The sequence below is a fragment of the Notothenia coriiceps genome, unplaced genomic scaffold (assembly GCF_000735185.1).
Source record: "Notothenia coriiceps isolate Sejong01 unplaced genomic scaffold, NC01 NC01_scaffold00028441, whole genome shotgun sequence".
In the NCBI taxonomy this organism is placed as follows: domain Eukaryota; kingdom Metazoa; phylum Chordata; class Actinopteri; order Perciformes; family Nototheniidae; genus Notothenia; species Notothenia coriiceps.
The window spans coordinates 102,033-119,533 of record NW_011361142.1 but is presented as its reverse complement, the minus strand read 5'-3'; the positions used below and the strand labels follow the sequence as shown (position 1 = coordinate 119,533).

At 39.7% G+C, this 17,501-nt stretch overlaps 1 protein-coding gene across 1 annotated transcript in view; it reads left to right on the top strand.

Moving 5' to 3' along the window:
* The window catches only part of syt1a (synaptotagmin Ia), a 45,944-nt gene that overhangs the window by 3,773 nt on the left and 24,670 nt on the right, over positions 1–17,501 (top strand). The window contains exons 2-3 of the mRNA XM_010785934.1: positions 8,137–8,309; positions 11,425–11,541. Coding sequence (XP_010784236.1) covers positions 8,137–8,309; positions 11,425–11,541 — 290 coding nt within the window. The remainder of the gene's footprint in view (positions 1–8,136; positions 8,310–11,424; positions 11,542–17,501) is intronic.

Here is a 17,501-nt window from a genome sequence, read left to right as displayed (position 1 = left end):
ACCTCAAGGAATATAGGTGGATTCTCACTGGCTGACGGAGAGTGGAACACCCGCAAGAGGGAGGAGGCTGGCTTTTGCGTCCCCAGTGGACCCTGAGTTCACACTTTTGCTGCTAATGCGTCTCTCTAAAATGTTACCCTCCTTAATTACCCCTCTTATTGCCAGCTAGCAACACTCTGCGGCCATGACCTTGGATGACACAGGGAAGCAGAGGCCATGTTTTTTTAAATATTTCTTCAGCTTCTGGTTGAATCAGTCAGACAACTTAGGAACACGCTCAACATTCTTCGGCCTCAGGAACTATTTCTTTAAATAATTTTTTTGGGTCAGAGAGATTTGCTTTTTAAATTTGGTAGTAAAAGGTGTTGAAAAGGAGGACTACAGAGGGCGAGGACATTGCCTTATAGTTCTACGTGCCGAAGTCAAACTAGCCGTACTGGGCAGGCATATGCCTCATATTTGGGCTGCCAGCACTAACCACTGAGCTATCGCAGTAGTGCAAGATTGGAAACACTCCCAGTAGGACTGGGATTAGGAGAAATTCCATAAGTAAGAATGAACAGACTCCGCTGCGCATTGCTGCCATCTGGGTGTTGTGTTGGTGCAGCTGACAGAGGGATAGTTATTTAGCTTCTAGTGCCAGGCCAGAGGTCGCCCGGAGTTGGAGGGTTTTTTCACCTTTTCCACCAGCACTGTCCCTTATTCACCATTTCCATATCCTTTCTAACCTGTGTACGTCCCCGCTGACCACCGTCGGCCGCCGTCTGACCAGCTCGCTGCAAGCGACAGCACAGCTACAACAACAAAACACAGGCTATATCATCATTACAGGCCGCTCAAAGCATTCTGCACCACCCCACATTCACACAACACACTTCTGCAAACCAATGCGCCATTAGGCCCAGACAGCGCCTTGGGATAGAGAGGATTTTATAAACAAATAAAGGAGCCAAACTTTGTGCTTCTCGTGAGCCCCAGGCTCGGCTCATGTGTTTTTTCGATGATCTTTCCAAAATTCCAGAGATTACGTGGTTATGTAGAAGAGAGCAGCAGACTTGTAGACTGATTTGATGAAAGATATGACTTTTACGCAGGTTAGCTAGTGCTTAAATATGGGATTTTTTGTAAATTTTCTTTGGTACGGGGTGACAGTAAATGTTTATTTTGGTGGAGGAAATGGGAAGCTATGCCTTGCAGGAGTTTGAACATTTCTAGGGCACTTGATGGCATCCAACTACACTGGAACAAACAATATAAACGCAACACTTTTGTTTTTGCTCCCATTTTTCATGAGATGAACTCAGAGGATCTAAAACATTTTCTATATACACAAAATAACCATTTCTCTCAAATATTGTTCACCAATCTGAAAAAATCTGTGATAGTGAGCACTTCTCCTTTGCCGAGATAATCCATCCCACCTCACAGGTGTGGCATATCAAGATGCTGATTAGACAGCATGATTATTGCACAGGTGTGCCTTAGGCTGGCCACAATAAAAGGCCACTCTGAAACGTGCAGTTTTGCTTTATTTGGGGGGTCTGGGGGGGTCCGAAAACCCTAGGGTTAAACCTTAACCCTAACATGTCACCCATTGAGCATGTTTGGGATGCTCTGGATCGGCGTATACGACAGCGTGTTCCAGTTCCTGCCAATATCCAGCAACTTCGCACAGCCATTGAAGAGGAGTGGACCAACATTCCACAGGCCACAATCAACAACCTGATCAACTCTATGCGAAGGAGATGGGTGACATGTTAGGGTTAGGGTTAGAGTTTAACCCTAGGGTTTTCGGACCCCCCCAGACCCCCCCAATAAAGCAAAACTGCACGTTTCAGAGTGGCCTTTTATTGTGGCCAGCCTAAGGCACACCTGTGCAATAATCATACTGTCTAATCAGCATCTTGATATGCCACACCTGTGAGGTGGGATGGATTATCTCGGCAAAGGAGAAGTGCTCACTATCACAGATTTTTCCAGATTTGTGAACAATATTTGAGAGAAATGGTTATTTTGTGTATATAGAATTTTTTTTAGATCTTTGAGTTCATCTCGTGAAAAATGGGAGCAAAAACAAAAGTGTTGCATTTATATTTTTGTTGAGTGTAGATAACATTGAAATCATGTTTCCCCTCTGGTGGTCATAGTATGCATAATTTAAGATAAGAGAACTTGAATCTTGCATTGTAAAAAGTAAAATTTTTAGTAATCCATTTGATTTGAATTCCTTTGTTTTTAGTTTTTTTCTGTGTCCCACAACATGACATATACAAGAAAGTGTTATCTTGTGCACTCTGGGACAACATTTTAGGACGGAAACTCTTTTGGGACTGACTGAAAATGTCTTACTCTCTTACTGCTGACTAACAGGAGTGTCAAAAGGCTGATGGTTGCAGCTACAAATACAAAAAGTGGGTTTCCCAAAAAAAGTTGTAGTGTAACATGACGCAAAGGAAAAATACAGAAATATACGTCAGAGCCTGAATGTGTCACAACTTGTTTGACTTTGTGGCGGTTCACAGTCAGCAGACAGCAGAGTTTATTAAAAAGGATTACGGTGGAGGATAAGCAGTGGTCTCTTCCTGCCTGCTGCTCTGGCGACACGCCTGGCTGTCCACTCTCTGCCCTCACCATGCAAAAGTTTGCCTGCAAGGAGACACCATGAGGGGCTGGTCAACTAGCAGCCCCTTCCCTCCGAGTGCAGTCATAGGTCGACTATCTTCTCAGAGAGTTGTTCAGCTTTTCCGAATCAAAAGTAAATTGTAAAGTCAGATATGTATGCTGACTTCTTGTGCTGGAGCTTGTATAAACATGATTAACTTTTATGCAATTTGCCATAGTTTTCCATCCGTGAATATTTTAAAATAGTAAAATATGACCAGTTTGTCTTCCTTTTGTTTAACCAAGTTCTTTTAGCACATAAACGATATCTAGCTATTGGACAACAGCCATCCTTATGGAAAGCTCAAATGTCTGCCCCCTTTTGAGAATATTTCTACACATTCAAATGGCAATTTATCCAATAGTTTTACTATACGAGTGTCTCTACAATTCCTTTTGGGAAATCCATTTCATGTTTGTTGAAATATTTCCATTTCTTGTGGCTAATAAACAGGGTCTCTGAGTAATAAAATACATTGAGAAAGAAAAGCTCTTGTAAAAGAAGGTGCCTCAGACATGGGGCTGGATTTAGGTTCTGCTGCTGTAACAAAACAATGTGGGATCAATAAAGAATACCTAATGTAATCTAATTATCTCCCAACATTGCATTCCCCGAAGTTGATGCCTACATGTCATGTTCCAAAAACTCCACAATATAGCCAGATTAGCTGAACTAAAGGTGTAGAATTAAATCATTCACTCACTCTGAATATGCCGTTGCTCTGAAGCTATAAAAAGAGCCGTCCATTCTTCTTCAGGCACCACATTAAACTGCACTTTTCTCTGTGCCTGGAAATTACAATCAGTGCTCTTTTCCATCTCGTGTTATTATCGGATCTATTGTTGTTAATCCACATATGTACTGTTAATGTAGTGCCACTTCACTCATAGGATTTTCAGTAAGTGGGTTTTCATTTTCTAGTAATATTCAGAATAATGGATCGGGCTTTTTTTTGGTATAAAAGGAGAAACTTGCACACTGGACTTTTTTTTTTAAATACAGTATTATTATCATCAGTTTCTATGTAACCAGTTGCTCCAAGCTGCTGTGATACGGTTCTCTTAAGTCAGCCACAGCGGGGAAAGGGCACGGACAGTGAGGCTCTCATAAGCATAACAAGATATAATGTCAAGGTTAATTGACCAACAGGGTCCTGTCACATTGGATTAGTGTGGGCTGCAGGAAGTGGATATAACCAAGATGCAATATTACACCCACTTACAGTGTACACACCCTTTGAATTCATCCATCAACCTCCATCTGGTTCATAAAAGCTTTCTGTCAAATGTAAAGTGCCATTTATTATCTAGAGGAGGAGATGTGCAACAGAAATCCTCTATAAATACAGAGTTGAGTAAGGGGAGAAAACCTAATAAGACTTGAAGCAATCTTTATGACATTATTAGTTTGACAAATTAATCATTGTCAATGGCAAAGTCCAGAATCACAAATTGACTTTAATAACAGGATATAGTTCCCTCTATCCTTGGACCCAAAGTAGAAGCAAACACCCAAAAAAAAAAAAAAAAAAAAAAGGCAAAGTTGTAGAAAGTATAGTGCAACGAATGTGACTCACTGTACTTTGAAGGTTTCTTATTGTTTAGTGCTCCGACACCATTCAGTTTCAATGACAGCGCGGAAAAGCCATGTCATCCTTGAGGAACAGCCAACGTGGGTTTCATCATGCGCAACCCACCCATTAGAGGAACTCCATTTACCACGCCATGTAGCTCTGCGGAACAAGAGATTAGCGCTCAGAGTTGAAGTGCAGTTTGCGTGCTACCCATAATCCCTCTCGCTCTCTCTTTCACTTTTTTAACTTCCCTGTCTCTAGACAGAGAAAAAGAGAAAAGACACTCACAAAATGTAGTTAATTAGAGGATGCTTTTATTGCTTTCTGGGACTCGGGTTTCTTTAATCAAGGAACACAGAAGGGCCTTTCACTGGAAGACGCACGCTTGATGAATAAGATAAGGGCTGGGTTCATGCATTGATTTGCACTGTAACTGGCTAAATGAAATTCCATCAGACGTCGTGAGCTTTGATGAAATGCAAGAGTTAGTATAGAGTGACATAAGCATTTTGGGTTCATGGAATAGAGAGGTACCTGTGGGATTTCTGTCATAAAAACTTCTATTTGGGTGGAACATCTTAGTTCCTTCAGCTTTTGCTTAATGCTTTGGCTTGAAATACAAACATGTCACTTTTCCAACACTTCCATTTAAAAGACTGTCTCCTTACCATACTGTGTTTGCATTTGTATGTGGAAGGTAAAAGTCGTTTTTCAAGTGCTGGAATGTGCCACAGTACCCTCACCGAATGCTCCCATTCAGAGGTCTTCAGTGATCCATTTTGAATTATGCAGGATTCAAAAACAAAACAAAAAGCAACCTGGAAATATGCCACAACTTCTTTATCAACTCAGTGTTAAATGCTCTGAAATGGTTCTTACTTTGTTAACTTAATTAGACGATAAATAATTTAAATAAGCTATCTAGATCAGCTACAAACAATTACACAGACCAAAATTAGAGTTGCCAGACTGTATAAATCAATTTTACTGACATTTTGATTTATAATCTTTTGGAAAAAGTTATGTGTTTCTTCCCTTCTACTGTAATGCATTGAGTCTGCACTTAGAAATGTGAATAAATCACCTATAAAAGTTTTTAAAATCTTCGTAGTCTGCCGTTTAATACATTTGGTGGTACTTAATTTGAATTGGAGATCAACAATGAACTGATCCGTAAAGCATTAATACATGTTCTGTTAACTGTTAATACAGCCATACGTTATGGTTACTTCTAAATGGTCATATCGTTATTAAAAAGTAGAAGGAAAATTGAAATATAAGTTTCAATCTTTAACTTTGATAGTCTTTTCACAAGATAGCGATCCAGTCTCTTTTTATGTTTCTGAGATATAAGCCCAGAAAACTCTCCTTGACCCACAGTTTATCTGCAGAATACTTTCAAGTTTTAAAAGGAAACTGTCAGTTTTGGATGGCTCATTGTAAACGAGTCCCATCCAGTGTCACCTCCATCAGCACAGGGCTCCGGGGCGAGGCAGAAGCTGTAGATCCTGAAGTTATTTTAGAGCATCACTCACTGTTTTTCCTTGGAGGAGAGTGCTTATTGATTTTGTCAACAGAGCATCGATTTCTCTCCCCTCTCTCTCTATAACCTCGGACCTTGGCGAAGAAACCACAGATGAATGCTGGCGAACAAAAACCCCAGAGAGATAGAAGGAAATATACTTTTCGGTTTTGATGGGTCTTTTTGGGGGGTTTTCAGATAAAGGTCTTCAAATAACTTGGCTAGACTCATCAGTTGCTTGGTTGGATTTATGACCACTATTAGGTTTCTCCCTGAAAGGACATTTTCTATGGAAGAAAATATATACTTTATATTTGTTTCTTCGTAATTGCATATTTTCCACATTGTCCAAATTGCCTCATTCAGAAGTATTCCCTTTGCTTTTCAGAAGAGAAATCAGGGATGAAACAAATAAATAATGCTCATAAAATTGGCTCATTTGTTTGTTATTCCTCTCTATTAAAATGGGGGATGGGCTGCCAGGTGTTTGGTGTCTGCTGAGTAGAATGACAGAGCAACGATTATGACTGCTGAAGGGAGAAGTCTGTTGCGAGGTCTCATTATTTTCCATCTGGACTTTATGTTGTCTCTCTACTCGCTACTTAAAGCAACAAACTTCTCCCATCGCTGTGTTAGTGTGTAAGTGTGTGTGTCGGCTGTCTGTGGCTGAGAAGGTGTGCTGGGATTGCAGCAGACATCACCGAGTTGAAGAGACAAGTATCTGACAGGTGGCAGGTGACACAGAGGATGGCTGGTTGTGTCATTTCTCAAGTCAGGTCCACACTGTGCAGTGACAACATATGGTGGAGGGAGATACAGTTGCAATTGCAATCATTCAACCCCCATTGCACATTAGGTTTATTGGAAAGATATACAATGTCTTAGCTGTTTGCAGTAAACAAATTACACAAGAACTGTTCACATAGTGAAACTAATATTACAGGGTTTTTTATCCAAATGCAACAGCAAATGCAACTCTTAATGACTAGTGCAGTCTCAAAATTATTCAATTGAATAATTTCTATTGCAACTGTACGACTTATATGCTTCTTTTAAGTTCTTAAAACCATCATCTTTACAGCATCGCAGCTCTTCAACAAGACCAGAATTTAGTTTCCTCAAATAAATATATTCAAATGTTAGAAAGAAATTGTGATTTTAGCAAGAACTGATTGATACATTGTCATATAGTACTTGCATAAACGGAAATTGATAGAAAGTTACAATTAACATAACAATGTAAGATGCATTGTAAGGAAAACGATTAAGAGTTATACATTTCTACTTATTAGAGTCGTTTTCAGATGTTTTTGGAATATTGACGCGTGAAGTTATTGCAGTGAAGATTGCTGGATATGAAGTTAGAGTATAGGGCGGTTACTCTTCAGGTGAAATGTGAATTATAGCTCAAAGACTACCTTCCCCCAAGCAACTGAAAACACCATCAACAAACAGCTGGCCTTTGGGGTAAACACTTCACAGCAAAGTGGCATGGTCCAAAGTCAAAGAAGACATCTAGTTATTTTAGGTGATTCTAAATCCAAAATGTAGCCGAAAGGTAATAACACCTGACAAGCTGTGTGAGTAGTGATTGGTCCGGCCGGCTCAGTTCTCTGGAGGGTTCAAAAGACATGTTTTGACAAAGGCATTATCACTGAGAAATGGATTGAGAGATCACCACATTTTAAATGAAAGAGACCCTTTCACTATTCTTTCTGCTTGACTGCAATTTAACCGGCGAAATTGGGCTTTTCTTTTTAGGATGAGCAGCTCCGCCTCTGAGAAAAGGATTTTGTTTAATACTGCAGTCTATCTGTAAGAAATTCTAAGCCTTGAATCCCACACAAAAGAGCCCTTTCATACAGATTTTTAAAGGTAATGTAGGAGCAGGGAGCATGTGAACAATGTGTGTCAAACCCTGTGAATCTGTTTGATTTTCCTGCATCATTGACCTGTCATGGTTCTTTCACTGTTAATGCCTCTAAAGCCCACCCTGTGCAATTTTCTTCACTCTCACTTCTGTGTTGCCGGTGATTGCCGTGAAAGTGTCAGCCGTCGGAGAATCTTTTGTTTAAATGGCAAGTGGAAAATGCCAACATCTGTTACTTCCACTAAATTGGCTGAAGCTGTTCAGTCGGGTGTTGTCCTGCGACTCAGGTCCGATCGTTAGGAGTCTGAGGAGCTTAGGTGCTGATCTAGTGTGTGCCAACCCTGCAATCACACACATTTTCCTGCCTTCATCTCACTTCAGTCAGTTGCTAGAATAATTCCTTCAAATTGTGCTTTGACCCAGTTTAGAGAAAAGTTGTTTCTTCTCTGCAATGTTTTATTTCTCCCAGAAGTTTAATCCAAACGTTTTCCTGTCTGCTCTTTCCACAGTGCCATCATGGGCCGTTGTCTCCATTGCCTTTGTGGCTATCATTCTGGTGTTGGCATGCTGCTTCTGCGTCTGCAAAAAATGGATTTTGAAGAAGAAAAACAAAAAGAAGGGCAAAGACAAGGGCAAGAATGCCATCAACATGATGGATGTCCAAGATGGAGCCAAAACCGAGGTAAGGCTTTGAACTTTTGTTCCTTCAAATTCCGAAACATATTTCTTCTTAGATAATATAAGCTCACGGCCAAAACGTTTATTTTTTAATGGATCCTCTGTGCATTACTTTACGCTAAAGTTAAGGATTATTTTTCTCAACTATGGCCAATAATGTTTAGTTTTATTACATTTTTGGCTCTGGTCTAAATACTCTTTTAAATGTTTTTTAATGCTGTATCATGACGGATGTTATTGATCACATTTGCAGTAACTCCATCAACACACTTTAGGTTATGTTTTCAACAAAAGTATGAAACTAATGGTCGAAAACATCCTTATTATTTAATGAAACTACACTGCTGTATGTATTTTGTATGTCATATTTGGTAGTTGTTGCCAAAGAAATACATACAGAAATAGATATTTTAACATTTTATAATAATATATATAACATATAACATATATAACAATAATGCATTCCAACTACATGAGAGTTAATGGAAGCCATTTAACTGGCAATTTCCAAATTCTCTTTTTTTCTCCTAAATTTGTGTTCCTGTGAGTGTTTCTTTTTGTCATATGAGGACCTGCTCACATGTTGAAGAGTGTGAGTAACATTTGCCGTGTAATGAAGTGGTATCCACCCTGAGAAATGACATCACCAAACGATAAACAAATAGGAGGCAATGTAATTAAGCTCTACCTTTTAACTGAACCGAACGGAAAGCAGTGAAACCCTGACACTTCAAATGGAGTCAGCACACTAATTGCGCCAGCGGAGAATCATTATACCCCCGCCCTCGGTGGAAACATGTACAAAGAGTGTTTAATTTGCTGCAACACCTCTGCTTTGAGAGGTGGATTCAAATGTAGACACAAACCAGTGACACTGTTTTCATACTTTATGATATGGTAAGAAAGTATAAATAAGATGTTAAAAGCTAAACACTTTATTAATTTTACAGCAAATTCAGCCAGATTGCCGCGGTACAGCACTTTACTTTCTAGAGGAAACGATTGACCCTTAATTTCCAATATTCTGGCTGCCTTAAAACTGTTTTTTTTTCAATTTTCAAGTAGTCATTAATCAAAATGAATAATCTCATCTCTGAGAATGGTGAATCTGCCACTTCCGAGGCAAGCGGTCATTTCTCCTGGTGGGCCCAGACTCTGGTGTGTTAACTCCTGTGTGTGGTTGTTTTAATTTGTGTTTCTTCCTTCTATGTCCTCCTTATCTCTGTTGTGTCTGATGACTGTTCGGGATGGTCACTGGCGGTAGGTTCCCAATTGCTGTTGGATCTTCTTAAGCCTGCTGCTCTGATGTTTTCTTTTTATAGCCTCTTGACAACAACTTACTCCCATAGAACCAAATATATGTAACTATGCATTCAGTACATGTATATCTACTGTATATATGTGTGTACAACCTGCATATGCACATATATATGAATGAAAGAAACACTGGGTGCAATGCATTGACAAGGTTGAACCATGCTGATTTTGTGCCAAACTAAAGTCTGCTGCCTTTTGAATCTTTAATTTACATATCAAACGAGTGGCGTCGAGCTAACGTAGAATGATTGAGAGGCTCGACAAGTAAATGTTCTTTTGAAACTGGCGATCAAAAGGAAGCTTTTGACGTGCAGTAGGATTTGCATTCACATCTGTCAACCCGGGTGAAAATGATCATAGATATCCTGGAGAACAGATGCGTACAAATTGGATTAACCTCATAATCATGAAAATTACCTGTTTGATAAATCAGGGGATTTCATTTCCTCAATCATTTTACCCTGCTTCCTTTTTTTACGTGTGCTTAAAAATACAAAATTTCTGATTTTTGAACAAAAGGCAGAGACCAAAGTGGCGCAGCGGAAAAAATCAGACGCAATCAGTGTTGTTCAGCCTTTTGCTTTCACATGAGCTACTTGACAAACTAATAGGAGCACCTACCCCCCACTGCTGGCATGATGCTTCTAGCTACCATCGGCGTAGGGGATAACTTTAAAGCTTCATGGGTTATGATGACAATGCGACTGAATGTCTTGAGGGTGTAACCAGAGTTATGGGAATGGGGAATCTCATGAGAGCACTGGTTTGTTCAGAGAATGCTCTGCATGCCTAACAGAAAGAGACATCTTGGAAGGCAACTTTTGATGCTGAATGAATGACCTTGAGAGCTAGTTTTTGCCTCTTCAATCGCATGTTGGTCTTAAAACAAAGTCCTCCACCTCCACCCCTCCTTCACCCCCCACCACCTGCTACCCTTACCTCAGTGCCAAGCTAGCCAAAGGGCAGTGGTGGAATAAGTACTCACATCCTTTACTTAGTTAAAAGTAATAATACCACAAATATTCAACAAGCAAAAGTATATCACTCAAAACATGAGTATTAGCATCAACATATTATTACCAAAACTACACTACTCACTCAAATGAATTGCCATTTTTGGTATAGTATGAAGTGTAGCATATTACTGGATTGTATTTGTTGATATCATTTTAATTATGCAGCTAGCTAAGGAGGACTTTTTATTCTTTCAGGTAACTTAATCTACTGTACCATATCATATTTCATCAGACAATTTGTTTTTATATTAATAATATATAAAATCTAAGAACAAGTAACATAAAAAATGTAAATAAGTACAGTACTTGATTACATTAACTTAATCACTTTCCACCACTGCAAAAGGGAAACTTCACTTCCCACTGCAGACTCTTCCCAGTTGATATGCCGGAGACTTGATCTGCCTGAAATAACATGAAACTTTTCCAGAAGTATCTTCTCTCCTTCTTTCTGTCCTCTCTCTACCCTCCTCTCCTTCTTCTTCTCTGGTGAAATCTTCCTCCCTTTAGACAGACACACCCAAAGATTAATAGAAGAGCATCACCAGGGGACCAGTCGAGGGGCTTTAGTGCATCACAGAGCATGTCCTGGTGTTAACTGCTATGATGTTTTAGTGCTTGCTTCCCCTCCCCTGTTCTCCCCCTTACACATCATAAAACAAGTGGCAGCTTTTACAGGAGTAGGTCCGCTGGCAGGACCTGGGCAGGAACGGCTGGCTAGGTGCTAGCGCCAGCGACAAACAGGCGACACTGACTCTTGGTGGGTGTCTCCTTCAGGCCTTGAAGGATGAGGAGGATGCAGAGACAGGGCTGACTGAAACGGAGATAGAGGAAGAGCCCAAGGAGGACCAGAAACTGGGCAAATTACAATACTCCCTGGATTACAATTTCACCGAGAATACGGTAAGGCTCTGTTCTCCAAATCTCTCTGTGTTTGTCGTTGTTGAAAAGTCCTCTTTCGTAAGTATCGTCATACCAAACTTCTCACCGGGTCCAACTTTCATCTCTCCAAAGATTAAACAGGACCCAACCCAGGTTTTGCACAACATTCTCCTTCTGCTGTAAACACTGTTCACACACTGAAGCTTGAGAGCAATCTCACAGGGATTTCATGGTGGTCGACTTTGTGCGTTTGCTACTGAGCTTTGTAAAAGATATAGCACACTATTGGGATTTAGCTTGCCTCTGGTTTTGTTTGTTCTTTGCTTTCTACATGATTGAAAACAGCCCCTGCTGATACCCATCTGCTTAATTCTTCCAGCGGCTGAGTTTTAAAAAAGCCGAATGAGGAAGCACATCAACTTCCTGGCGCCAGATGTTGTGTGACAGATAATAGACACGGTGCGTGAACACGGCGCTGTCCCTCACCAGGCTATTATAAACACAACTGACAGCCAGAGATTAGACAGTAACTATACACACTGGCAAAACTTTGATCGGTACAAAAATGTCCTCATGCAGTTTGTGTGCCCTTCAGATATCAACATTTTTAGCACTTAACCTGCGCAATACTCATCAAAGCACAGATTGTAGAGTCATAATGAAGCTAATAACATTCAGCACCATTAGTGTTCAGTCAACCATTTCTTTTGGGGAAGTATCGAGTCATTTTATAATATGTCATGTGGACAGAATTACATTTTACAAAGGGATCTGTCATTTGGTGGGAGGCAGCGATAGGTCTTGATTACACTGGTAATAAGCTCCACTGTGGAGCTAAATTGTAATGAATGGATGACAGTTCTCACCTTTAGTGGCAGTGACCTGGGAGCAGTCGTGCGCGTGCTGCTCCGACTGCCTCTGAAGTTAAAGAAGACCTAAAACCCAACCTAAAACCCGTTCAGGCAGCTGTTAATCTGACCCGTTTACACTGACAGAACCAGGCCTTCACGACATATATATATGTTTTTAATCCCCAGGCTTTGATGCCCACACTATCAATGCTAACACTATAGAAAATAAATGATTGATTTATTGCATGGATGAAGTTTTTTTTAACATTTTCTGTAGACGTGGTAGCTGAGGCAGAACATTTAGCCAGGGACGATATTAAATCACAGCTTAACACTAAAATGGTACTTTCCAGTGTTTCAATATTTTTTTTTAGAGGAAAATGTGTTTGAACCAGTGTCCCTAGTAATGATTGTCATATTTGATGATTACAGGACAAGATTTAAAGCCAGAGTATTCTTGATATGAAATGTGTTGTACAGTATGACTCGTTTTAAAGGCTACACTCAAAGTGATGCCAATTTATCATAGGAATTCAGTGCATAATGTACTATGCACTTTTTGAAGTCGGGCTGATAAATGTTTAACCATCATATTTGAGATTTCAGTTTGAATCCCATTACAAACCAAATCTTGATACATTTTCTTTACCCTCGAAATATCTTTCTCCGTAATAGTAATTGTACCGTTATCAGAAACCTTTCCTAATTTAAAGGACACCTTATTTGTCGTGCAAATGCAGTGTACATAAAACTAAATGAGATACTGAGAGATAAAAGTCAAACATTATCGTCATGTAATGTGATATGCAGGGTTTTTCAGGATTGTCAACTATAAATCTTCTGTCTTTGGATGGGGATGTGAAATGATATTGTGCATCTTCTTATTGCGGCTTTGTATCCAGCTTATTCTTAAGAAATATGATGTCAACTGTAAGGGGGAAATCCAAGGAGCATGTCATGTAAAGGTGCTTTTGGATCCCCGGAAACTATGTGACATTTGGTGAAATTAAATTAAAACTGTCCCCAATGATCTACATAAACAAATTAGTTAAGCATCTGCCCTAAGCCCTAATAAGTCCTAGGAATTGCTTAAGGGACTTGCCCTTTGTAGCCTGAAAACTCAGTAGTTAAATGTTCCAGCCTGCCAATAAATAAGTGGCAAACACTGGTGTGTGTGTGAACAGAGACTGAGGCAGAGACATGCAGATTAATGTCAGGTCCTCATGGCAAAGAGTCTCAGCTTTGTTTCTGTCTGTTAACCACCACAAATGGCTGCTTCCCCTGGTGTTGATGACTCCGGGTTTAAACACTAATGAGACAAAAGGTTTTGTAAAAGATCCAAATCACTCGGGGAGCAGCGATGCGGCTACATCAGTCAAATACACAGCAAATGAAGCACAAAGAGCCCCCTCAGCACAGCAGGCGGAGAATTATAATGTCATTCCTACTTTCAACATCATTACCATAGTCATTGCTCTTTTTCAGGTCAAAACCAGAGCAATTGCATTGTGTCCACTCAGAGTATTTGAAATCAGTCATTAGTAAGAAAAAATTAGTTTCAAAACATCATTTATTTCAGATGTTCCCCCTAGACAGTTTATTTTAGAAAAGAAAACCAATGCTTGTTTAGTAAATATGAGTCAGGTCAATAACTATTAGTCTTCTTTGGAAGTGTGTGTGAAGCGGTCACAGCAGAGCCATGATGCATTTGGGACAAAGCAGTCTGCGATAAGCTGAATTACCATCCTAAACCCATTCTGGTCAGTGTGCTGCTCTCACACACACACACACACACACACACACACACACACACACACACACACACACACACACACACACACACACACACACACACACACTAATACCCTCCAATGCCCCACACACAGATGTGGCAAACACACAGCAACAGGTATTTTATTTTTAGTTTACTCTCAAAGCAAAGATGTTCAATAGTGAGGAATTAATAATAAAGGTTTAATCAGTTGGTTATTTGACTAGTAACTATAGTGCTGGGAAGTGAGAAGAACCACTGGTATGTTACAGTAGCTGTTTTTAAACATTGCTATTTTAGAATAACAAAAAGATGTATCATTCATTTAGACATGTTTCCTAAATGTAATTTCCTCTGTAGAGAATTCAGCAGACGATGGTATTAGAACTGTGTGAATTTGTGAGAATTCTGTTGCGTTATATTTTCCTTTATTGGAAAAGAAGAAATGCAAAGGAGTAAGCAGCTTCTCAGATGTGATGATCTTTTAAAAAGATGGGGTTGACATGGACAAGATGATATTTGTTTTCGTAGGTGGCACTATTTAGAGGCCAGGGGACGCTTCACTTACTGAAAATATTACTGAAAAAAATGCCTCCGGAGCTTCACTATGGTTTAAATGATTAATTGAGGAAAAATAGTCGACCATTTAGTTGACAATAAAAGCTCTGTCTTCAAAGTGTTGACCTCACATACAAGAAATGTAAGAGTTTAAATAGATGGGAACAGCTGGAAAATGACCATGTAACACCATATTACTCAGTTATTGTAATTGAAGGGGGCTTTCCAAAGTCACTTCCTTCACTTAACTACATTTTTGAGAGAATCAGGATGAGTAAGTGAATGACATTAGACAAACAAATATTTGGGTTATGGAACATTTTAAATGTAGTCTCTGCTTGGTTTGGTTTGGGAGCAAAGGTGTTTTAAGGGGAAAGGGATTTGAGTTGAGTTGGACACAATCAGCTGAAGTGGCTAACTACAAATCAACATTTCCAACCACGTCCTGCTTTTATCTGTCTTCTGAAGCACCAGTGCCTCTGCCAGTAAAGATAATGTGACTGTTGCTGATGGATGGCTTAAAATCAAAAGGACAGCCTGTGAGGATTAATTGCTACACTTAAAATGCTAGAGCCACTTAACAGCCCTAAAAGAAAATGGTGACGGTTAGGTTCAGGTAAACGACAGCTATCATGATTGTACAGTTTAATTGTGTTTACCCTTTGAGGCATGTAAGAGTTCCTGATAAGCTATATGCAGATGTACATTTATTTAAGTTATTTTTATGTCAAATGGATCCATTGAAATCTTGACAGTCTCATTTCAGTATTTGCAGAAAATGTTGTGCTTAACCTGGGGATCATTAATGAATCAATGAAACTCCATCCTTTCCATGATATTCTCGTGTCGTGTTCACTATTGTGTGGTGCCTGTGTGTGAATACCGTGTAAGTGTGTGTGTATATGTGGTACATTTACAGAAACTCGCCTGCATCTCATGAAGACCTTTCCCTACTGGAATCACACCAACATCTAATGCAGATCTGTGGTACTTTATACTGTAAAATAAGAGTATAATTAACCTGTGCTGGGCCCCTGATTTTGATAAAACTGTCTAGCTTGTGTTGGTTTCCTTACTTAAAGACAGAGATGAAGAGAAGGGTCACATAAGGTCCATTTAGTCAATTTGGGTTTTAGTTATGTAAACAAATAAATTGTCTGGGGAAAAGCTGCTCTGATGGCAGAAATAATCTCATTAGTCCAATTCAACATTATTACGTGAAAGCAAAATACCAGAGTTCTTAAAGCTCAAACACCAACACAAGCCAAGAAGCAAAGCTAGAACTGTGAATTAAATAGAAACATTTAAGAAAAAGGAACAACACTAGTCTAAATATTAATACGAGATCCAGAGGTTAGCTTAATAGCTTAGCTTTCTAACCTAATTGCCCAGTATGACACTGGCAAAATCAAACCAATCGCAACTCTATGTACGTTCACCTTTATCGGCAGGAGTCTGCATTACTTGAGTTGGGAATTTTTTGTCATAAGAACAGACTCTTTCCCAGGTTAAGAATGGACTTGAATGCTGAGGCCTATACTACGAATCCAGTTCAATATACCCTGGATATGTTTGAGTTCTTTGGCTTAACTAACCCAAAACAAACGCGATCTCGCTAAGCGGTCCTACGACGTTTGTTATCAACTCGGTAACTCTGTCCGGCTATTAGCGCGTTCACGTGAAAGGGGCGGGGTTAGCAACATTTGACCAATCACAAACATGGACAAGCGTACTGACAGCGCAGCGTCCTACTTCCTGAATTAAAAGAAAACTATAATATTAGACAAATATTAAGAAGTTAAACTTTAAACATCCATGACTCAGACACTTTATCCAGGATAAAAGCCACATAATAGTTGCAGCTGCAAGATGAATACAGCTGGTAATAAAAAAAAGTGTTTGAATGCGTACATTAACAGGTTTATGATATCACTGGCACCCCATCTAAAACATGAGTGGATCTGACTTTAATTACATTTGACTCGAGTGTTTCGTCAACTTAATGTGTTGCTTAAAAATAATACTTCTGCAGTATGTGACACTGTGAGTGTTGCACGGCCAGATACGGCTCAGCTGACTCTGATAAGGAAATATATGATACATTATGATGTGATATGAATGATAATGGGACACATCGACGTCTGCACTAACAGTGCCGCGCACTGTAGGCCACGTAATGTTACTTTGATCCGGTTACTTATGTTGTGGCAGATATTTAATTAAGCTTTCTTAACATAATAGTATAATAATAGTTATAATAGTCCGATTGCTCTGAAGATGGGAGGTGATATTCTATTCATTTTCACGTTCACACAGTCGGTGATTTTGGCCGGCCGTCTTTCCTGCAACGGCAGTTTAAACTGTATTTCCTCCGCACACACTAGGCTTGTTTGAGACGCGTTGCGGCTCGCCTCGAAAGTAGACGAGAATAGCCGATCACAGCCGGGGGAGGTCTCAAAAAGCTCGCCTGAAGTTGGACAGCTCCGAGTCTTCTTCTTCTTTTTCTTCTCTCGGTTTTTTGGCGGATTGCAAACAACTTTAAGGTGCATACCGCCACCTCCGGAGTCGGCTTGACTCGGTTTGCATTTATAAAGAATGCACAAATGTGTTTAATCGTTAATGCCAGATATGTACTAAATAAATACATTTGTTCCTGCTCAAGATTAGATTCAACTTTATTGTTATTGCACATATTACAGGTACTGAGACAACGAAATGCAGTTTAGCTTCCAACCAGGAGTGCAACAAGCAGTAAAGTGAAAAGTAATGTACACAATCTACAGAATAAAATATAGAATGAA